At 34.4% G+C, this 25127-nt stretch overlaps 1 protein-coding gene across 1 annotated transcript; it reads left to right on the top strand.

Annotated features, from left to right (window-relative positions):
• The first annotated feature begins 7891 nt into the window (after positions 1–7891).
• On the top strand, positions 7892–18698 carry RHL2 (Spo11/DNA topoisomerase VI, subunit A protein). Its single transcript, XM_006828232.4, has 2 exons — positions 7892–9544; positions 18451–18698. The coding sequence occupies exon 1, from the start codon at positions 8260–8262 to the stop codon at positions 9532–9534; it is 1275 nt and encodes a 424-aa protein (XP_006828295.1). The 5' UTR covers positions 7892–8259; the 3' UTR covers positions 9535–9544; positions 18451–18698.
• The last annotated feature ends 6429 nt before the right edge of the window (positions 18699–25127 follow it).

Genomic DNA, 25127 nt, shown 5'->3' with positions numbered 1-25127 from the left:
GCTAGTAACAATAATCCATCACCTTCTCACCTTTCTTTCTTAGTCTCCTTCTCTGTTTTTGTTCTTCATCCCTCTAGTCATTCTACTCGTGTCGCTCATTCTGAAGTCCAAGAAGAAACTCTACCATCTCATGCTAACAGTATTGATCAAAACCCTGCCCCTGCTGATCCTTTGCCACTTTCTGCGCTTAGATGGAGCACTCGGGTATCTGTTCCACTTCCCGACTTTCTGACTATGAAACCTTCTTACCTCAACACTAAGCTTTCCTTGCCTTTTGTTCATTCTTTTCTGAACCTCAGACTTATAAAGAAGCTGCAAGTCAACTTGAGTGGTAACAAGCAATGACTGATGAGTTGAATACTCTCGAGCATATGGGTATATAAAATTAAAACCAATGCAAATGGCAGGCTAGAACGCTATAAGCCCGCCTGCTGGCAAAAGGTTACAAACAGCAACATAGTATTGACTTTGTAGAAATTTTTGCTCTAGTTACTCATAGGACTACAGTTCGTACACTTGTCTCAGTGGCTTCTGTTTATCAATGGTCTCTCCATCAATTAGATGTAAAAAATGATTTTCTCAATGGTGATCTTGATACAAACGTACATATGAAGTTACCTCTTGGAGTTGTGGATCCTCATAACCACATGTATAAACTTCGACGGGTCTTAATGAAGTTCTTTTAGTTGGATTTCGACAAAGTCATCATGATCCAGCGCTCTTTGTGTTTGGAACTTCTGCAGAACAGGTTCTCTTGTTACTATATGTCAACGACATGATTACCTCTGATAATGATATAGGCACAATTTATAAAATCAAACAAAAGCTCAATAACACATTTGAAATTAAAGATTTGGGTTTTTTACGGTAGCTTATTCTCCTTGTGGCTATCTATTGTTACAGCTAAAATATGCTTCAGAGATTGTTTCTCAAGATTTACTTCAGAATGATACAAAAAAGGTTGATATCCTCTTGAGGTCAATGCCAAATTTCGAGCTACCGATAGTGAAGCTCTTCCTAACCCAACCTTTTATAGGCAACTAGTTGGGAAACTAATATATCTATCTATTTCACGCCCTGATATTGCTTATGCAGCACATACAGTTAGTCAGTTTTTGAGTGCCCCGTGTTCTGTACATCTCGATGTTGTTTTATGTATCATTCGTTATATCAGGGATACCCGTCACCAAGCCTTATTCTTCTCATCTTCTACCTCACTTGAGGTTCGTTCATATACGAACTCCGATTTTGTAGGAAATTCAAGTGATCGCAAATCTACCACAGGATTCTGTATTTTTCTTAGTGATTCTCTCATCTATTGGAAAACCAAGAAACATAAACGAATTGCACAATCAACTACGGAAGCTGAATACTGGGCTATGGCACAAACCACCACATAGATTGTTTGGCTACGTTGGCTGCTCGCAGACATGGGTGTCACTATCTCCACTCCTACTCCACTTTATTGTGACAATAAGAGTGTCGTTCATATTTTTAAAAATCCAGAATTTCATGAGCGCATGAAACATATTGAAGTTGATTGCTACAATGTTCGACAAGAATATCTTGCAAGCACAATTTCCTTACCACATGTGCCTATCGCAACTCAACTCACCAATTCTTCACTAAGTTTTGTCCCCATCATTCTTTCTCACAGTTTGTTTCCAAACTCTCCATGATTCTTCTCAAATCATCTCGAGTTTGAGGGGGAGTGTGAACAGTTATAGATACTGTGAACAGTTATAGAACTGTACATTCATGTATAACTATGAACAGTTATAGATAATGTGAACAGTTATAGAAATCAAGTTTGAAAGATAATAGAAACAATATCTTTCACAGTAGGTAAGGAGAGATTTATTAAGGAAGAGAAAAAATAGGGCATATGACACAAAAATAAGGAGGGTACTCTTCTCACTTGATATAAAATAGAAGATAGATAGAAGGGAGTACCCCAAATTTGATATAAGAGAGAGAGAGGGAGAGAGAAGCTAAGAGACAATAGTAGAAACAAAACAATTCAAGTTTCATTAAAAAGAGAATATACAGATCGACAAAAAGAGAATTTTTGGATAACAAGCATGGATATTTATTCTATCTTGAAAGTAATCCATTTACCCCCGATACTGCCTTAAACTATTTCTTTTTATAAAAATGTTTTGATAGGGCTGCAACCCTATCAAAATAAAGAAAGCTTTACTTTAAAACTCACCTAAAATTGTAGTTTTGGCATCGAAAAATCTTCAAATGGTTGTGGAAAAAAAAAAAAAGAATTGCGAAACCTAATAATGTAACACATTATATAGACCATCCATTTCACACTAAAGATAAGTGTTCATAGACCCGCATGATTTGTAGCATTTTTTTAACTTCAAATTTTATAGTTAGTATTGGAAACTAATTTTAGAGCCGTCATGGAGATTTCTGATGCTGAAAATGCTTTGCAGATGAGGACTTGAGGTCAGGCTCTACTTTGTTTTCATGAAGTGTTGGTCTTATAGAAACCGCATCTTTCTTTTAAAGGTTACTTTGTTTTCATGAAGTGTTGGTCTTATAGAAACCGCATCTTTCTTTTAAAGGTTGCATAACCTACCGCTTTTCTTAGGATATGTCCTAATTTATTACTACGAAATGTGTACATATTATCAAGGACCACAAATATCCCAAACTGAGATTCAAAATTAATTATTCTAATTATTAAATACCCTTCTATGTCTATCACTCTCTCCAAAATCTAGGATTGAGAATTTCTAAAATTTGATATATCATTTAGTGCCGGTTTAAATGTATCCAAAATTATAATATTTTCAAATGATAAGAAAAAAATATTGAGATAAAAGGTACGAACCGTTTGAATAACCTCCTAAAAATTTATAGCTTATCGAAAAAAGATATCACTTTACCCTCAAAACCTCAAGACAAAAATATTCAAGTCAAATTCAAATCATTTTGGCTTGGGTCGCATTTCTCTTCAAACCAGCGTTTTAAAAAACGCCGAGTCGAACCGGACTCGCCCGGTTCGACTCGGAAATAGTGAAAAAGGAACCGGATCGCCCAAAAATCGGAAATCGTCCGGTTCTAGAGAGAACCGGACGATTCTGTACAGTGAAATCGCCGATTCACATTACGGAATCGGCGAGTCCGAACAGTGAATCGGCGATTCCGTACGGAATTTTTTTTTTTTTTTTTTTGGTAATCCATGATAGATTTTTTTGTAATCCATGATCGAATTTTTTGGTTTTTTGTAACCCATAATAGAATTTTTTGTAATCCATGATCGAAATGTTTGTTTTCTTTTCTTGTAATCCATGATCGATTTTTTTGTTTTTTTTTTTTTTTTTGTAACCCATGATAGAATTTTTTGTAATCCATGATCGAATGTTTTGTAATATATGATCGAAATGTTTGTTTTTTTTTTGTAATCCATGATCGAAATGTTTGTTTGTTTTTTTTTAATCCATGATTGAATTTTTTGTTTTTTGCTTTTTTTGTAACCCATGATAGAGTTTTTTGTAATCCATGATTGAATTTTTTGTAATCCATGATCGAACTATTTTTTTCTTTTTTTGTAATCCACGATTGAATTTTTTGTTTTTTTTGTGTTTTTTTTTGTAATCCATGATCGAATTTTATGTAATCCATGATCGAATTTTATGTAATCCATGATCGAATTTTATGTAATCCATGATTGAATTTTTTGAAAATTTGTGATTTTTTTTGTTTAATGCATGATCGAATTTTTTTTTGTAATCCATGATAGAATTTTTTGAAAATTTGTGATTTTTTTTTTAATCCATGATCGATTTTTTTGAAAATTTGTTTTTTTCTTTTTTTAATCCATATTATTCAAAGAGAAAACGAGAGAGATGATGATTCTGAGGCCACCCTATCCCAGCCATATTATTCACATATCGAGTCCCAACAGCAACAGTGTAGGGATGAGCACGAAATACTGTAAATTAAATGTTGAATGGCGGTTCATGCAGGGAAAGAACATATCAATATTCGCATATTCATTCAAAAATATGAAAAATTCTTAATGGAGTACCCTCATTTTTTATTGAATTCTTAAAAACCAATATTTATAATGAATTTTAATAATTTTTTTGGATTTTTTTGAAGCTTTATTCTGACCGAATCACTCGATTTCGATCCAGATCGCCGATTCGCCGATCCGGATCTGTTTTTGAAAAGCCCGATCCCGGTCACCGATCCGGTTTTTAAACCATTGCTTCAAACTTTACCCTCTCGCGGCTCTCTCTCTCTAACCCTCATGCTCTTCCCTCTCCTTCCTGCTTTTCCCTCATCTCCTTCCGCGCCTCTCTCCCTAACTCTCTCAAAGCTCCTCAAATCTCTGTAAGAAAAAAAAACGACCTGGTTTTTCTTGGTTTTAAGAATCCTCAAGATCCTCAATTCTCCGTGAAGAAAACGAGCTGGTTTTTCTTTTCCTTTGTCGTCTAGACAGACCTGAATATTTGGGTTTTCAAGAATCGCTGATCAAAACCACCTGGAGAGACGAGATTGACCTGAATATTTGGGTTTTCAAGGATCGCTGATCAAACGAGCTGTCTTTTCCTCTTCCATTTAGGAGTGCATCGGTTTTTTCTTTCTTTTTTGGGTGGATGAGAAGAAAACCACCTGGTGGGGCATCAAATCTCTGTAAATTTATAGTTGGGTTTCCTTCTTTGCATTTGAAGTGACCAGGGTTGGGTTCTTGAGATTCTTGAAGCTCATCAAATATCTGTAGTGAATTTGGTCGGGTTTTCTTTTACTTTTTCTCTGTGAGGATAACTCTGCATTTCTTGGCTGTAACTGTCAAATCCGGCTTGGGTTTGATGGTTGGAGAAGTTAGTTTTTACGCTTATGAGGATTGAGTTTGAAATGGGTAGTAGGAAAGCAAGGTGGACGATCTCTCATAGGTTTCTTTTCAGCCATTGAAGTTTCGACGAGAATGGCCATCGGAGTTCCTGTACCCCATCTCCATGGCTCCAACGGTTGACCCATTCATTGTTTCTTCTGGATGGACCTTTGAGAGGAGATGCATCGAGGCCTACAAGGACATGGGAGCCACGGCCATGACCTTCCTAATCCCTAATCTTGCCATCAAAACTGCCATTTCCAACTGATGTGATGGATGCGCCTTGAAGAAGCCTGGTACCCCTGATCCCAAAAATTACCAAGATGGGGTAAAGGCTAGTTCGACAAATCAATGAAATTAGACATCCAAACAGATTACTAACATAATAAAATAAGTTGAGAATGCTTTCCAATTGAGGTGGGAAAAACTCGGCAGATTTTTTTAACTGTGAATATTTTTTTCTTTGACATCCAAGTTGATCCTTAGCTTTTTATATCCTAGTTCATGAAGACCATATCCTAACTCCAGGACTGTTTGCCGTACCTTCTCTCTTACTATTGTTTTCCTTTTGTTCTTGTGATGGCTTGATGATGCAGTATATATAGATCATATTGCCAAAAGATTTCATGCTGTTCATTTATTACCTCGGGCAAAATCTAGGAGTATTTTTAGGACTTAAATTTTGGGATGTAAACTTTTCAACCAATATCTATACTTGATAAAAAGATTTTCAAATTACATACTTTATGTGCTTGAAAAAATAATGCTTCAAGATTGAATAGAAACTGTCAAATTTTTAAAAGGTGATATCTAAATATTAAACTCAAAATTCTTTTTTATTTTGAATATAATCATCTAGTTATTTTTAGGTGGTTCTAAATCAAAAAAATCTTCCCCAAGTTAATCGTCTACTATAAAAAATAAGTGCATAGTATGCTCCCACAAGAGCTCGCACTAATATATACCAAAATGGAAGAGGTACTTCTTGTTTGAACCCTATAAAGAGACGTTTTTGAATAAACGGGAAGTTGAAACGGTAATACGGGAGAATTGATTTTCCCTAGTTTTACTTTCCAAACAGGGAAAAACTACAGTATAGGGACAGACTTGCGCTGCTTTCTGCGTTATCAAGCATGACCTAAAAAAAAAAAAAAAGCAAGGAAAGTGGTTTGATAGTGCTAAGCCCTATTAAAATAAATAAATCATCATCCTATAACTCATCAAAAAATTACAATTCAAGTACAGGAAAGTCTTTACATAGGTCATCTCGGCTTGAAGATTATGTTGCAAAAAAAATAAGATTATCCCCGCTTGAAGATTGTTGCAAAAAAAAATCAGACTTCAAACTAAGGGGCCATTTGGGTACTTCAAAATTTATTACCTGATATGATAATAGATTACAAGTAAATAAGGCATTTCCATTGTTTCAGTACATTTAATGGCATTTCCATTGTTTCAGTAGCCGTTTAGATGCTTGAAAATTGCAAATATATTGTCTGTGAAATATATTATTGGCGTAATACATTACTGTATAATATATTACCTATAGATGAATTGTTACTGTTTGGGTAGTATTTGGATGCAACTTGAGAAATATATTATTATTGTTTGGCTATATTTGGAAGAAATATAAGAAATGCATTACCAACATTTTACCAGCACGTGCTTATAAACTATCATTTCTTTCTTTTTTGTCACAAAATTCTACTAAAATGCAGAATTATCTTTTCCTTCTTTTTTGTCACAAATTCCACTAAAAAACTGAATTAAAATCATTATCACACCATTTCAAAAAGATTTCTAATAATAACATTATCACCGTTCCAAAAAGATTTTCTAATAGTAACTTGTACCTTTTTGCAGTCATGACACTATTTCCTATTTATTTTAAATGCCTTTTGGCACTTATATGCAATCACATGTTTTCTAACATGACATTGGTTTCAGCATGATGAGTCATTAGAATAATATGATTGGAATAACATCATTTTATTATGATAGGCCTTATTTTTATTTATTTTTTTCAAAAGTCTTTCAAATGTCTCTCAATATAATTTCAAATAAACAATAAATTTATGATACTAAATTCAAAATCGGTAGGATACGAGTGAAAAAATGGGAAGAAGTTTGATTAGTAAACTAAAAAGTTTAGTAATTGAAGTATAAAATTTTGAAGTATTGGAGGAGACTAAAAATGTATGTTATTTGAATTGAGATTTTAATAATATCTTATGAGGATTATGTTGTGTGAATTTTTTTATTATTATATGACATTGATGCTTTCAAATGAGGGGAGGAGCGTAACGTGATGGTTCACATTATGTTTTGTGAACCCTAAATAACTAGTAAATTTAGGGTTCACATTATGTTTTAGTACTATAAATTTATTAGTTATTTAAAATTATATAGAGAGACATTTGAAAGACTTCTGTAAACAATAAATAAAAATAAAGCTTATCATAATAAAATCATGTTATTCAATCATATTGTTCCAATGACTTATCATGTTGAAACTAATGTCGACATAGTGATTTCATATAAGTGCCAAAGGTATGTAAAATGAGTAGGAAATGGTGTCATGACTATAAAATGGTATAAATTATTATTAAAACATTTTTTTGGAATGGTGATGATGTTATTAATAGAAATCTTTTTAGAATGGTATGATGATGATTTTAATTTCATATTTTAGTGGAATTTTGTAACAAAAAAAAAAGAAATAATAATTCTACATTTTAGTGGAATTTTGTGACAAAAAAGAAAGAAATGACAGTTTATAAGCACGTGATGGTAAAAAGTTGGTAATGCATTTTTCATATTTCTTCCAGACATAGCCAAACAATAACAATGTATTTCTCAGTTGCATCTAAATAGTACTCAGCATCTAAATACTACTCAAACAGTAACGATCATTTACAGGAAATATATTAGCCAGTAATATATTACGCCGATAATATATTTTACAGACTATATATTTCTGGGTATCCAAACAGCTTAATTTATATCGTAACAAATCCAAAACGTCCATTTCACCCTAAAAATATGTGTTCACGGACATATAACATTTGTATAATTTTTAAGGTTGAAATTTTATTATTGATACTGACAATTACTTTTCGAACTAAGGATTTGAGGTGAGACTTTATTTTATGTGCCTGTATACGAGATCATTTATCTTTGTAGCTATATTTACAACTTTGATAGCGTGATGTGCCGAGTTCGACAAAATTTATTTTGAGGTTTGAGCTTAAAGAGGACTCGGCGTTTTAATCTGACTCCCGCCAAATCTCTCGCCCTCGAACCCTAGGGCTTGCTTGCTCTTTTTTTGTCTCACATCCAAGCGCTTTAATCTCCCCTCCTCCTGCACTCTCTCTCTCGTTGTATCTCGAGCCTGAGTTTTAATGGCGGACCGCAAGAGAAAACGACCTGTAAAAGCAGACTCAGACTCAGAGGAAGCATCATCCTCTAAAGGAGCACTTGCCTTCAAAAAACGCTTAAAACCAGACGAACAAATCCTTAATTCCATTACTGAACTTAGAGCTGCTCAGAAAGAGAAGCCCCAGTCCCTCTCTCTCTCTGACCTAAATCTGGGCATTGCTTGCAGAGAAGTCGTTGACCTTGAATCGACCTCAGTTCGCTTGGCCATAGAGCACACCATCCTCTCCATTGCTGCTTCGATCCTTGCTGGTAATGGATTCTCTTACCAGGTACCCTCTCGCAACAACTCGAATCAGCTCTATGTACCGGAGCTAGATCGAATTGTTCTCAAAGATAAGTCCTCTTCTCGCCAGTTTGTTAACCTCTCGACTGTTAGAAAAGCCACCATTACCACAAGGATCCTGCAACTTGTTCATCAGCTCTCTATCAAGCAAATCCATGTTACAAAACGTGACCTATTTTACACTGACGTCAAGCTTTTTCAAGACCAGAGTCAATCTGATAGTATCCTGGACGATGTTTCTTGTATGCTTGGTTGTACAAGATCAAGCCTCAATGTGGTGGCATCTGAGAAAGGAGTAGTGGTTGGGAGGTTGATATTCAGTGATAATGGTGATCGCATCGACTGTACAAGAATGGGGGTTGGTGGAAAAGCAATTCCCCCCAATATCGATAGGGTTAGTGACATGGAGAGTGATGCCCATTTCATTCTTCTGGTCGAGAAAGATGCAGCTTTCATGAGACTTGCAGAGGATCGATTCTATAACAGGTTTCCGTGTGTTATTGTTACAGCAAAGGGTCAACCTGATGTAGCGACTCGATTGTTTTTGAAGAAGATGAAAGTTGAGTTGAAGCTTCCAGTTTTGGCACTAGTTGATAGTGATCCATATGGACTGAAGATCTTATCAGTTTATATGTGTGGCTCAAAGAATATGTCTTATGATAGCTCAAATCTCACTACGCCTGATATAAAATGGCTGGGCATTAGGCCCACTGATCTGGACAAGTACAAGATACCAGAGCAGTGTAGACTGCCTATGACCGAGCAGGATGTGAAGACTGGTAAGGACTTGTTGGAGGAAGAGTTCGTGAAGAAGAATCCTGGATGGGTTGAGGAATTAGGGATCATGGTAAAAAGTAGGCAGAAGGCTGAGATTCAGGCATTGAGCTCATTTGGGTTTCAGTATTTGTCGGAGGTTTATTTACCTTTGAAGATCCAACAGAAGGACTGGTTGTAAATCGACTCAGGTGATGTGGAGGCATCTTAAGATGAATCTGATATAGTGATCTCTCTCTCTCTCTCTCTCTCTCTCTCTCTCTCTCTCGTTTTCTATTTCTTATTTTGGACACGTAATGTTTGTTTTTTTCCCTAGTCAACATTGACTTTGGCTTGCAAAAGCAGTCAGTTTCACTGAGTCATGAAACCATTAAGCATGTGCTAGGATTGATTAATATGTGGGTCACTACACTCCTGCTTGAGTTTTGTTTTGATGTCATACTGCATGATCATCACGTCATAATTTGAATCGCTTTTTAGCTTATTTTTCAATATTCTTTGAGCTTCATTTTTTGATTTTATGATATCAAGACAGGCATCAACTGCCTTACCATCATCATTGTTATCGATGTTGTTGGCCTCTGCTCCATGTTATTATAGCCACGTTAGCATCTATTATCTGGATGTTTGTTCTTTCTTTGATTGCTTCCAAAGCGAACAATGCACTCATTTTTGTTCCTAAAAGAATGGGATTGCATATGGTAAACTTATGTTTGTTTTACAGGTTATGTTTTCACAATTGTGTAGTGGATTAGTTTGAGAAACTGGTACCGAACACTGTAACTGGTCATTGCTGATACATACGATCTGTCAAAAGATAAAGTACAAATACATTTTTCCCAATTCAAAGTATGTGCCGCTGTTTTTGTTTGTGTTCTAAAAATCAGGTGAGTCCACTCGGGCTTGCCCGAACCAGCCAAAACTCGACTGGTTCCTACATTTTGATATTATAACTTGTACAGACTGTCCGAGTCTCTGACATACCCGGCTGAGTCTTTGACATACCCGGCTGAGTCTTTGACAGACCCCTCCAAGTCTGTATAATCAACTTGGACACTGGACCCTGCTGAGTCCTGAGTCTGAGCCTTGTTTTTGAACATTGTTTTAATCTGATCCTATGAATCTGAGTTGGATATCTGGACCAAATTATCTTGGACTCTTGAACTGATTTTTCTCATTGAAGCAGCTTGGACATGCTTTCATTCCATCCTAAAGGTCTTTACTTCATCTGATTTGCGCCTTATTTGTGCTCTTTTGCCTCATTCACAATTCGTGATTAAACTCGCTTCTGGACCTTACAGTGACCATGAGCTAGTCTCTAGCTGATCAGTAGAGTAGCCACTGAAATCAACGTGAGTAGCATATGATTGTGCTATTATTGGAGCCCCTATGCAGTACTTACTTAGGTCATCCAACTTTGCATGGGTTAATATGACTTTTGACTTCCTTGTTCTGTTGTTTCGTTCATTAAGAAATGTCTTGGGGCATCACCAAGTCTATTTTAGTCTTAGTGTTCCGGATACTATTTGAAATAGACTTATCATGAAAAAAATGAATTTGTTAGTGAGTTTGTATTGTTTATTTGTATTTTGGAAGTAATCTGATTATTATTTGAAATAATAAAGTAGACACTGATGTAACTAGTTCCATAGATTGTCATACTGAGGATAATTAATCATAAAAACAAACAAACAATAAAATCATCTTTGACCTAATGATTGCTCTATTATCTGTGTAAGGGTGTGTAGGATTCTATTCTTCAGGTTTCATCACTGAGGATTGCTTCCATTTTTTCCTTGAACTTGGAGGAAATCTTGTCTTTAGGGGATCCACCTTGATCTGTCATCCTTTTATGCCTGCAACGGATTCATTCAATTGAAATCTTAACCTCAATTTCTGAAAAAGGGAACCATCAAGCCTCTTCCCAATATCAAAAAAAGAAAAGAAACAAATGTAACCTTAACATCCTTATCTATTCGTTTCATATGAAATGGATATTTATAATGAAGTTTTTAACTTATATGCTTTTCCACATTTGCAAAAATATGATATCGAGGTACTGAGACTAAAGGAAATTTCATTTGGATCAACAAGAAAAGCAAGCTATAATGACACCATGTCACATGTAAACACATGATTTCTACTTAGGTATTCCAAGCTGAATGCAGTCGTCATTATGAAGGAGCATGGTGTAAGCGCCTCTTTAGTTTAGCCTAGGGGACAAAAGTTGTTTTAGTCGTGGAACTGCCAGCCTCCGTTGCTTGGGATGATTGCTTCACAACGTCTTGCCTGGTGTTGAAAGCCACAAGAAAGCTTCTACCCTGGGTGGATGCAAACTCCCTAAAGTCATGAACTCATGGGAAGAAATATTTCAAAATATCTGTTGCCAAGGGAATTCCCACAGGGCTATTCACATTGTGAGCATGGGCTTATAGGCAGGCTTTAATCTATACTACGTGTACAAAATTGCTTATGATGAATGTGTTTGAATCATCATCATGTGATTAAAGCTGTCAGTTGGAGCCTTTAGATCTTTCCCCTCTCCTTGTAGCATACAAAACTCTCCTTGAAGACTAGAGTTCTTATGCAAAAGGTTCCATTGCATATTTTCTCTTTCCTTAAGGTAGCATGTATGGGGTTTAGATGAATTTTTAATCTTTTGGATTTCCATAAGATTTTATTTCTTGTTAACTAAGAAATATAATTTCACAAAATTTTTACTTTTAAATTAAGAATTTTGGTGCTCATTTTTTTTCCATTTAAATAAATGGAATAAATTAAGATATCTATGGATAATAGATTTCTAAAGAAAGTTTATTTTGCTTAGAAAATGAATATAAATTCTCAAATTATAAGGACACCTTTAATTTCTATTTCTATTACAATTAAGGAATATGACACTTTTAGTTTTATTATTTTATTTATGAATTTTTGTTGCTTAATAATTGTTTTTCATGTAGAATATGAGATTTCTGAATATTTACAATTGATTGTTCATGCATGTGCATTCGCAGGCTGTGGATTAGAACCTTCAATATTTCTACCAATTTTATCATTTAGTGATTTGATAATGCACTCAGAACTAGCACTTTTTAGTGGTCAACAATTTTGCCTGCAACTCAAATCATAGTCGCGTGGAGCAGGAGTGGGATTGATAGATTGATGCATGTAAAAAGCTTTCAAGGTTGGGAGCACATTCTGTACAATTTTGTAATTAATAAAAAACAGAAATTTTATTAAAATTTAATAAAACAAAAATTCTATTAGCAATAACATGGAGCTGATTTTTCATTGATAAATATATGCTTTATTTACAATTTCACACTTTACAACATCCAAAAACATAAGAAGCTGCTTTATTTGGAATTTACATGATGACAACTAAGATCCAAATCAATCATTTTCTTAGCCACTAGTTTCCCTTTGGGTGTCTAAGAGCAACCTGTAAGAAGTGGGGATCGAGATTCCTTCTTGGACTCTTGGACTGGTGCTTGGTGTCAGTTGATAAGAGATCTCTTGGACTAGTGCTTGGTGCAGTATTGACAAGGGTGGAAGCAAGTTCATGGATAACTGGAAGCAAGTTCATGAACTGTAAATTGGAAGTTACTAAAGAAGTTCCTAGCTTCTGTGTTTGATGAACTCCCTGCGAAGTTAAGAAGTTGCTGGCTTCTGTGTTTGATAACCTCATGGGAAGTTAAGAAGTTCCTAGTTTCTTGTTTGATAACCTCTTGGGAAGTTAAAGAAGAACTGGGTATCTGTATTGGATTAGCTTTAAATAATAGGCAAGATGAATACAATATCAATTGAAAGTAAAGTATGTTGGATTGAGAGAGAGAGAGAGAGAGAGTTTTAAATTGATGAGTGAGAGAAGCGTCCTAGAGAGATACATTTGTACACAAATTGACACAAATGTTCCATGATAAACTTCATTGGACCTCAAAATTAAAGCAGTCTATAGATACCTTAAGATAAATAACACAGATAGAATAAGACATCTTTGTTTCTAGAGCTCAAGAACAAACACAGAGATCAATAACACAGAGAATAAGAGCTCTTTGCTTCAAGAGCTCAAGAACAAATATATTTAAATACAGAGATCAATAGATTTAAACAGAGCTCAATAAAAAATATATGTTCTATCTAAAAGTAACTGTAAACAGAGATCAGAGCTCAGAGTAAAAAAGCAAGAACAAACACATAGATCAATAGATTTAAACAGAGCTCAATAAAAAATGTATGTTCCATCTAAAAATAATTGTAAATATAGATCAAAGCTCAGAGTAAAAAAAGCAAGAACAACACATATGTCAATAGATTTAAACAGAGCTCAATAAAAAATGTATGTTCCATCTAAAAATAACTGTAAACAGAGATCATAGCTTAGAGTAAAAAAAGCAAGAACAAACACAGAGATCAATAGATTTAAACAGAGCTCAATAAAAAATATATGGTCCATCTAAAAATAACTATAAATAGAGATCAGAGCTCAGAGTAAAAAAAGCAAGAACAAACACAAAGATCAATAGATTTAAACAGAGCTCAATAAAAAATATATGATCCATCAAAAAATAACTGTAAACAGAGATCAGAGCTCAGAGTAAAAAAAGCAAGAACAAATACGGAGATCAATAGATTTAAACAGAGCTCAATAAAAAATGTATGGTCCATCTAAAAATTATTGTAAACAGAGATCAGAGCTCAAAGTCTTGCCAAGTCTTGCCAAAAAGAAAGAAAAAGCACAAAATTCTATAAACAATTTCTAGAAATTGTCAATAAAAAGCACCGCATGGAAATCATATAGAGATCAACACCAGAAGTGAAACCGTATATGCAAACAAACACCAGTCCAATGAAATTTAGGGCTTTTGCCAAAATTCACAATTTACAATTGGGACTTCTACAAAACGGAGGACCATGGAGTAGGAACCCACAAAATCAAATCAATAACAAATAAACACAGAAAAATGGAATAATACAAAAAAATAAGGAAACCCTCTGATTCCATAATATGGGCAACCTAGAATTTCTCCCACATATGATAAACCAAATCAAGCATTTTTAGCACGAAAAAAAGCCATAACAACCAATATCACAGGATCTTAGAAGATCTTCGCACAGAGAAACCCTAATTTTTCGAGCAAGAGAAATAGGTATATAGAAAAAAAAGACCATACCTGGTAATGGAAGGTGGGAGGTTGGTGACTCAAGCCAAGGAACAATGGAGCTCGACCTACTGATGATTCCCCAACAATAGATTTTTCAAGCTCTTTCTCTTGTGTGAGAGATGGCGGAGAGAGGGCTCTCTGCGAATTGTGAACTCTTTTTCTCTATGTGAGAGATGGTGGAAGGAGGGCTCTCTGTGAACTGCAAGCTCTTTTCTGTGTGAGAGATGGCGGAGGACTCTGCTTCTCTGTGAATTGCTCTTGCGAAATGCTGAGGAACTAGGGTTATCCGGGGAGGGGGGGGGTCATAAAAAAAGTTCCAAGTTTAGTTCCGACCCTTGGGTTGAAACTTTTTTTTTAACGCAAGATTGGAACATGAACAGTTCCTTGAAGTTTTGTTTGAAGTTTATTTTTTTATCAAAAACGAAACTTGAACAGTATTAAGAAGTTCTCAACTTCTAGGAAGACACTACCTGTTATCATATATGCTCTAAAGGTGAATCCTATGTCGCGGCTGTTCCTCCTATAGGATTGAAGCTTGAAGGTGATGCCATAAATTGTAAACATTAATACATATCCAAAGTCATGCTTACAGGCATTGTTTAAAAGCACAGAACTGGCATAGAATCAGGCAGCGAGCAGCTCTCAGTTGGCTTGCTGAGTCCCCGAGTATGACTCGTCAATACTTGGACCAGAATCACTGGTTTTTGAAAGACCAAGATGGATTGGGTCAAGCCTTAGATTCGGCTAGATGCGAGAGACCTGAATTAAGATCATCTGGGACTGGGAGGGTGCTGGTTCCGAGTGACCCAGGTGGTTCATAGTCGTACTCGCTGAGTTTTTGAAGACTGCTTATGAAAGCTGTTGTGAAGCAATTGTCTCTGTACACCAAGTTATTCTATTATTTTATAAGAAAGGCCCATTGCTGAGTGTGAATACATGCAATGTGCATACAGTTATTGAATGTGCTCTTGGCAAGCTTCCTAGTACAACAGACATAAGAACTCGTCCACCTTCATTGTAAGAACGATATGTCAAAGTGTTACTGCCCGAGACATGGAACTACTTGAGCTGTTATTTGGGTTTGAAAATGGAATTGAGGTTCTCTACAATCAACGAGAAACTGCCATGGCTCTTATTTGGCAGTTCTATGCCATTCCAAATGGAAATTATCCCTTGATGGTTTTTCTGCTCTTACAATAATATTTGGTATCAACTGCTTGAGCAGTTTTAGAAGGATGAATGTGTTCTCCTACTCCTCTGCTAAAACCAAGTCAACCTAGGACTCATCTAATTTGATTTGACTTGTTCTCCAATTCTTTTCACTGTAAAAGTGATTAAAAGAACTTAGAAAATTGGTAAGCGATACCTCCAATGCAGAGTGCCTGGGACCAAGTGGTTTCACCCAAAATGGTCATGCTAACATCTTTGGATATATGCTGGAAAGATCCCTTTTGGGACCATTTGGTAACCTGAAGTCTAAAGTTGGTGACCAAACTCCCTGTTACTGCCCTTGTTTCATGACAGGGATTGCTACAATAACCCCTAGAAATTGAAGTTTCGGTACCTCAAAAAATAAGGTACCAAGACTTCAAGTGACGCACGGAGGGGGGTGGGGCGGGGGCGGGGGTGTTTTGTTGGATGGTGACACCCTCACTCCCTTGCATGGAGGGAGTGGGAACATGAGCTGGGGATTCAAACCCCGTTTGCCCCCACCCAAAAAAAACAAAAGCCTCCCCCCCCCCCCTCTCCTCTTGAACCTCAAAAGATTACAACTGCCAAGTTTTTTGCAGTACCCCGATTACGAGGCTCTGTTACTTGCCCTAGTTTTCATTTGGAGGTCATTGATCAGCCGTTGTATATCTTGGCTTCATTAAACCCTAATACAATATCTGATTGCCTTAAAATCCAAGAAATCCTTCTGCCTTAAAATCCAAGAAATCCTTCTGCCTTAAAATCCAATAAATTCTTCAGAAAGAAGAAAGCATAATGGTGTAGGGGAATTAATAGAGCAAAGAATAGCTTGGAATGAAGTCTGAGAGTGGGATCATGAAGGTTACCGGAATTTTAGGTAGAAGAATGGGAGATGGTTTTTCCACCTTTGGAGATGCCTTTGAATGGCATTCAGATCAGATCAAAGAGCCTCATGAGCCTTTGAAGTTCAGTTTCTTGGACTTGGGAAGCATTGGACTGTTGCTCTATTTATTGGATATGACCTATGGGGACGTGTTGCATTTAAAAGTCTGCAACTTAAATATGGCTATTCGATTCTTCAACTAATCCATGGCTCGTTTTGTTTCTTACCTTTCCTTTTGATTAATATTTTGATTTTAGTTGGTTCTTTATTTATCAAATGCAATTCTCTTGTTTTGAATTTTAATGTACATTTGGTTTGGTTGGGTTTTAAGAAACATATATAATTATAAATTTTCAATCTCTCAAAGAAAATGGAGAGATTGAGGAAGATGTCGCACACAGAATAAGAGCTGGGTGGACAAAGTGGAGATGTGCAACTGGAATTTTATGTGATCGCTGCATACCAATGAAACTGAAGGGCAAGTTCTATAACACAACTGTGAGACTAGCTTTGTTCTATGGGGCAGAATGTTGGGCGGACAAAAACAATATATCTATAGAATGAGTATAGTGGAGATGAGGATGTTGAGATAGATGAGTGATAAGACAAGAAGAGATAGAATTCGAAATGAATCCATTTGGGAAAATTTAAGTGTGGCACCAACAGACAATAAGATAAGAGATAGTAGACTTCGGTGGGCTGGCCATGTGTGGCAACGACCAAGTACAACACCTGTTAGGAGGTACGAGTTAGTTCAAATGGAATGACTGAAAAGGGTAAGGGGTAGGCCCAAAAGGGCGTGGTCTGAAGTAGTCCGAAAAGATATGGGGACTTATGGCCGCACTGAGGGTATGGCCCTTAATAGAGCAGATTGGTGGACCAGGATTCATGTTGCCAACTCCAATTAATTGGAAAAAAGGCTATGAACTATAAATTTTATGTTTTTAGTTTTAGTGTATGTTAGGAAAATTATAATGACTGGTGCTCGTTGAAGCGAGTTAATTAATATTTTATGGGTAAATGCAATTTGTATGGAGAGAACCTGAATTTATCATAATTCTGTTTGCATAAATATCAAAAGAAAGGTGTTTGGATTAGATGGTTTATCATAATTTTGTTTGCATAAATTTATCATAATTTAGTTATAGTGTATGTTAGGAAAATTTGGGGAAGGTTGTTGGCTATTCCCCTGGTTTTCATTAGATGGTTTTGTGAATCAGTGTTCGCAATTAATTGAAATGCTAATGATGCCCTTATGAAGAGGATCCAATGGAATGAGATGAAATTACTATGGATGCTTACATTCAAGTTACAGTTTATCAGTAAACTGATTGTTTTAAGTTTTGGAAAAGGAATGATATCATTAGCTGTAAATCTTCTTGTGGATTTCTTGGTTTTATTAGACCTTGGTCTGGATTTTGTAATTGGTTCAAAGAGAGAAGATTTTCCATACACTAAATTCAAAGCTTGAATTATCTGAATTCCAATAGAACTTCAGTAGAAATTTCATTAGAGGTCCAAATATAAAGGCCTAGTTTGGCTGAGACTCGATTTTCTTTGTTTCTATTTTTGGCTTAGAGGAAGAGGAGGCCACTTTTCGCTGAATAAAAACTTGGGTATACCTTTTGGCTTTGATACCTCTGAAATTTGATTCCATGGATTGTAGCCGCATTGGAATTGAAAATGGTTGTCATTTGTCTTATAATTGGATTGTTTTGTAGTTATTGCTCCTCTGGTTGCTTTGTTGGGTTTCTGGGCAGTGTTAGGCTTATCAGCATTTTTTCTGAATAATGCATCTTTTGCATTGCAGCAGTGTATTTTTAAAACTACGACTCATTTCGCCTTCTTTGTTTAACAGATCTTTTTGTTTCCAATTAAGTCGACGCAGCCTTGAATCTCATGACATTAGCTATCTATACCAATGCAAAAAAGGACATTTATGTATTTGATAGCTTGTACTCTTTATTTGAACTTTTAATGGTTTTATATTGATGTTAAAAAATGGACAGTTTGTTGTTTTTCTTGATGGGCATCATTAGTTATTATGTGTAACGTGTAAGTTAGGTAATTGTAATTAATTCATGAAAATGAATAATTCAAATGCAATCTAGTGCGAAACTACAACTATTTGACTTTTTACTTTTTGTAATCTGAACTATCCATTTTGTGAGACCTATCGTGAATGAACTACGATTTTAAGATGTTGTTTCGTCATCATTATTAGAGTTTTTTTTCAATTATTTGGGGTTAGTTCTACGAATCGTGGTCCGTCATTCTGCTCTATCAAAGGCTATAGCTTCAGTGAGGCTATAAGTGTTTATATCTTTTCTCACTACTTCTACCCATGTGCTTTTGGGCCTACCCCTTGCCCTTTGAACCTTCCACTTGAACCAACTTGTACCTCCTAACAAGTGTCGTTTAAGATATTGTTTATTGAACAAGTATCACCATCTTATCAATGATAACTTCAATTAACCGTTTAGGTCAAAAATACTGCTTTCATTATGAGGTGCCCAAAGTTCGTGGTTCTGAATTCCATAACTTCCAGGTTCTATGGATTTCCAGCTTCCAGTGACCAAATGGCCCATTTAAGTCTCAAATCTATCCAAATACTTTTTAGGAGTGAATGCGTTTTCATATGCCTTCTCTTTGTAGGTCGATCTTTTTATTGATGATTTTAGGGGTGAAGATTATTTTGGAAGTTCTCATCTCACTATTTATGCATCTTCCATATATACTATATAATATAAATTGCATTAATAAAATAAAGGAAGATTTTAGGGTGAGCCCACTAGCTCACATAATAGTATAAACTCAATGGTTTAGATTGAATCTGGGCCGATTTGACGGCCGAAAGTATTTGAATTTTAGTTTTTTTTTAAAAATTCTAATCACTTGAAATTTTAGATGAATGTTCTTCTCATCAAGCCGCACTTAATAAAAATATAAAAAAAATAATCCGTAAAATTAAAAATGACCAAAATACCTTTGAAAATTTTTTGGGGTATTTTGGTCATTTTATTTCATGTAAAATATTTTTGTTTAATATTTTTTGAATATTCACTTTTTTTTTTATTAACACGCGTCTAAAATTTCAAGTGATTTGGATTTGTAGAAAAAAAATTAAAATTCAAACACTATCGGGCATCCGTGATCATTAGATCGGCCCAGATTCAATCTGGACCATTGGGTTTATTTTTTTTTGTGAGCCCATTGGCTCACAAAAACCTTTTCTTAAAATAAATATAAATATATAGTATAATATAATATAATATTATAAATTATAATATTATATTTTATAATATTATGTTATAATAATATTATATTATATTATATCATATTAATAATATTAATATTATGTATTTATATTATGCATAATGAATAGTGATCAACAAAAAAATTATAAAAGATTAAATTTATGCTCTTAAGAACTTAATCTTTCACTTTTTAATAAAAAATGGGGAACTTTTGCTGAAAGATCTGGTTCTAAACATGAAACGTGTGAAACAAATGCAAAATTTTTACAAAATCTTAAAAAATCAGAAAAGCAAGCACGCCCTAAAAGAAATTTTTTTAGGATTAGCTACCAAACCTCTTCTTTCTCCTCTTTCTTGATGGCATGTAATTCCCTGTCTTCCCTCCCTCCCTCCTCCCTCCCTCTGTCTCTCTCAACAATTGAAACTTCCCCGTTTATGTATATATGAAATGTGGCCTACATAAAATTCCTTACCAAGTGCTTCAACGAAACTTTCATCTTTCTAATATAATCTCTTTTTTTAGAATAAAAAACATATCTTTCTAAAGGGTGCAGTTGGCATACGGATGCATCCTTCGCTGTAGAGGTAAGGTGCACCTTCAGATTTTATCATGTATATAATTTTCGCTGTAGAGGTAAGGTGCACCTTCAGATTTTATCATGTATATAAATTTCGCTGTATAGGTAAAGTGCACTTTCAGATTTTATCATGTATATAATTTTGATGTAAAATGTTCTTAGGATTATCTCAAAATCTATTTTTATATCTAACTATAAAAATTTAAATTTTAAAAATAGTTAAAATCAAGTAGATCTATAAACATATAAAAATCTTGAAAATAGACGGTGTAGATAATATGTTGTAAAATGCATTATTTTTTAGACAAAATCTTTTTATTTTTCATAGTCATACATCTCGATGTCGAGATGATCAATCAGTTTTTCAACATTAAAACTACCTTTTCTAATGGATTTTTGTGGGGCATCCATAGTTCTACATTATAAGGGTGATCTTTAGTCAACTAAAGTGATCCTTCGTCAATTCTTTTTACTTTTACGCGTAGTTGATGTCCACAAGAATAATAATTTGTAAAAATTAACATAATTATATGAAATTGTTGTTTGTTTATATTAGTAACTTAAATATAATTATGTTAAGTTTATGTCAATCTAATTATTTTTATAAACATTAAAATTATTTTTAAATTATATGGAAGTTTTTTCTAATATTTTTAAATTATTTTGATGTAATATTATAATATTATATTGTAATTAATAGTTATAATACTATATTATAATGTTATATTATAATTAAAAAATGGATCGGTGCCCCAGATCGGGCACCCCAAAAACCCATCATTTTTTTATTTTTCTTGGTAAAAAAAAAAAAAAGGTAATACAATATCTTCTTATTTTTCTTGTCAAAAAATAAATAAAATATAATACAACAAGTATTTTTAGTCAAAAATAAAAATAAAAAGTATTTCTTAATACAACAAGTATTTTTTGTTATTTTTTTATTTTTCTCGTTAAAGAAAAATAAAAAGTATTACAACAAGTATTTCTTGTCAAAAAAAAATAAAAGGTATTTCTTAATACAACAAATATTTCTTGTTATTTCTTATTTTTCTCGTCAAAAAAATAAAAAGTAATACAAATATTTCTTCTCAAAAAAATAAAATAAAAGGTAATACAACAAGTATCATATTTTTTTTGTCCATGTATGATGTATACTTCATCCATGATAATTCTATAATTTTTTTTTTTTTGTGATATAAATTTAATGGTTTAAATAAGTTTATACAGGAAAAGAACATCTCAATATTCGTAAATTGATGGAAAAAAAATGAAAGTTAATAATGTAGTATCCCTATTTCTTACTGTATTCTTAAAAAAACAACATTTTAGAATGAATTTTAATATTTTTTTTAAGGCTTAATTCGATCGATTCGGCCGATTCTCGATCCAGATCGCCAATTCATCAATCCATATAGGTGTTTGAGGTACCCGATCTGAGATACCGTCCGTTTTGTAAACCAAATTAGACAAATGAAAGGGAGAGAGAAAAAGTACGGAAAAAAATACTGAAATTTCAAAAAAAAAAAGGAATTGAGGACCAATTTTAAAATGAGAGAGAGAGTAATCGGCAAGACAATCGTGAGCAAGTGCAGAGAAAAGGAGAAACCAGCGTTTTAAAAAACGCCGAGTCGAACCGGACTCGCCCGGTTCGACTCGGAAATAGTGAAAAAGGAACCGGATCGCCCAAAAATCGGAAATCGTCCGGTTCTAGAGAGAACCGGACGATTCTGTACAGTGAATTGCCGATTCACTGTACGAAATCGGCGAGTCCGAACAGTGAATCGGCGATTCCGTACGGAATTTTTTTTTTTTTTTTTTTTTTTTTTTTTTTTTTTTTTTTTTTTTTTTTTGGTAATCCATGATAGATTTTTTTTGTAATCCATGATCGAATTTTTTGGTTTTTTGTAACCCATAATAGAATTTTTTGTAATCCATGATCGACATGCTTGTTTTCTTTTCTTGTAATCCATGATCGATTTTTTTGTTTTTTTTTTTTTTTTTGTAACCCATGATAGAATTTTTTGTAATCCATGATCGAATGCTTTGTAATATATGATCGAAATGTTTGTTTTTTTTTTGTAATCCATGATTGAAATGTTTGTTTGTTTTTTTTTAATCCATGATTGAATTTTTTGTTTTTTGCTTTTTTTGTAACCCATGATAGAGTTTTTTGTAATCCATGATTGAATTTTTTGTAATCCATGATCGAACTATTTTTTTCTTTTTTTGTAATCCACGATTGAATTTTTTGTTTTTTTTGTTTGTAATCCATGATCGAATTTTATGTAATCCATGATCGAATTTTATGTAATCCATGATTGAATTTTTTGAAAATTTGTGATTTTTTTTGTTTAATCCATGATCGAATTTTTTTTTGTAATCCATGATAGAATTTTTTGAAAATTTGTGATTTTTTTTTTAATCCATGATAGATTTTTTTGAAAATTTGTTTTTTTTTTTTTTTAATCCATATTATTCAAAGAGAAAACGAAAGAGATGATGATTCTGAGGCCACCCTATCCCAGCCATATTATTCACATATCGAGTCCCAACAGCAACAGTGTAGGGATGAGCACGAAATACTGTAAATTAAATGCTGAATGGCGGTTCATGCAGGGAAAGAACATATCAATATTCGCATATTCATTCAAAAACATGAAAATTCTTAATGGAGTACCCTCATTTTTTATTGAATTCCTAAAAACCAATATTTATAATGAATTTTAATAATTTTTTCGGATTTTTTTGAAGCTTTATTCTGACCGATTCACCCGATTTTGATCCGGATCGCCGATTCGCCGATCCGGATCGGTTTTTGAAAAGCCCGATCCGGGTCACCGATCCGGTTTTTAAACCATTGGGAGAAACTATTGGCTATTAAATAACTTAATAAAAGAGTGTGAAGCACGAGAGTTTATAACGAGAAGAAAGGAAACCCTTGCAGGTTAGAGAGAGACTGGCAAAATAAACACCAATTATCAAAAACATAAAAATGAAAACAATTGAATCAACGCATTCATTAATGATTGATAAATATTATTCAGAAATGAGCAAATGATTTATACATGCTTTGTTATTCTCATTCAGGGTCAAATACAAAACCCCCCAAAACAGAATTATATATGTTTAACTCACGGCAGATTTCGCCCACAAGACTCCCTTAACAATGGTCTTGGGAAAAATTGGGTACTCCTACTCTTCATATAGAAATTCAACCAAAAAAAACAAAAATTGGTTACTCACTCTTCATAGAGAAACTCAACAAAATAAACTATAAAAATTGGTTACTCCTGATCCTGTATATGTATGAGAGAGGAAGAGAACCAATTACATGTTCAGAAAAAAAAAAAAAGAGAGAGTCAATTAATCTTCATAGCTCTCCCTTTGTGAGAAAGAGAGAGAAAACCCAATTAGTAGCAGAACCCACCCATAATGAAAAAAAATGAGAAAAACAAAGCTAGAAAAAAGGGTGTGAGAGAGTGACTCAGTATTCAGAATCCGTTGCCAAAGCATTCACAAGCATTTGCGTTTACCATCGCAGCAGAAAGCGAAGCAGAGTTTGTCGTTGCAGCCAAATCTGAAGCTCCACAAAGAGAGAGTGTCAACCTCTACTTCCCACCCATTCGTATCCACCATCGTCTTCCAATCCTCGATCAGTACATATGTCTTCGAAGTGTCCCAATACTTGAAAATCAGATTCCAAATCCTTCCTCCTTCATCGTAAGCAGACAGCTGCAACCCCCCATTTCTCCCCTTCTCTCCCACTCTTTTTCTCTCCTCAACATTAAGGATTGGAAAAATTAGGGTTTCGACATTGTCTTTGGGGAGAGCGAGCATCTTTAGACATTGGTCTGTGTCACTTAGGGTTAGGGTTTTTATACAGACTTTAGAGAAGCGTGTAGCACCCAATGGAAGGAGGGTGTTGAGCCATCCTCCAGGTAATGAAGCATCATAGGCACATTGAGTGAGGAGCATGAGATTGTACATGTCTTCTGTACTGATTAGAATGCCCATGTTGCAAGAGATTTTCCTAGATTTATTCAGAGAAAAGAAAGGTACAGATAGAGAGAGAGGAAGCTAGAGAGACAAAGATGAGGAAGAGAATAGAATTGGCATGGTTTTAGAGAGAGAGATCGATAGATATAGCTGCAGATTATGGGATTTGGCGCCGTTAGAGGATTTCAAATGAGAGAGAGAGAGAGAGATGCGGTGCATTGTTAGAGAAAGAAAATGCCCGTTAACTTCCCTTCACCTATTAACTTGCCAAACACGAAAAAGTGTTATGTGAATAAGCGGACTCATTAGCCTGCACAATGACAAACATACATCTTTAAGATGAACATCCACAACTAAAGATTCATATCCAGCGGACAGGAAAATATTCTAATAAAAATTTCTTAAAATTATATTATATTATATTTTTATTTTTTTATATTCATAATCATCATAGTTTACTACAACTTTGGATCTAAGATCGATACAAATAATGGGTCTTTATGAGAGCCCACATGAAAGTAGTTTGAGTTGGGGACTCATAAAAACCGAATAATGTCTTTTTTGGGTCTCTTTCATTTTTTAAGATTTCTTTTTTTTTCTCATTCATGATTGGGTGCGGTTTGTATATAGCTGAGGCTCTAAACAATCAAAATAAAACGCACCTTCAAATGGTGTCAAGAAATATGGTTTCAATATTGGAAATC

This window comes from Amborella trichopoda, chromosome 8 (genome assembly GCF_054954075.1).
Source record: "Amborella trichopoda isolate Santa Cruz 75 chromosome 8, AtrichopodaSantaCruz75HAP2 v2.0, whole genome shotgun sequence".
NCBI classification, from domain to species: Eukaryota; Viridiplantae; Streptophyta; class Magnoliopsida; order Amborellales; family Amborellaceae; genus Amborella; species Amborella trichopoda.
The sequence above is the reverse complement of the archived record's forward strand: the minus strand, read 5'-3'. Positions and strand labels throughout refer to the sequence as shown.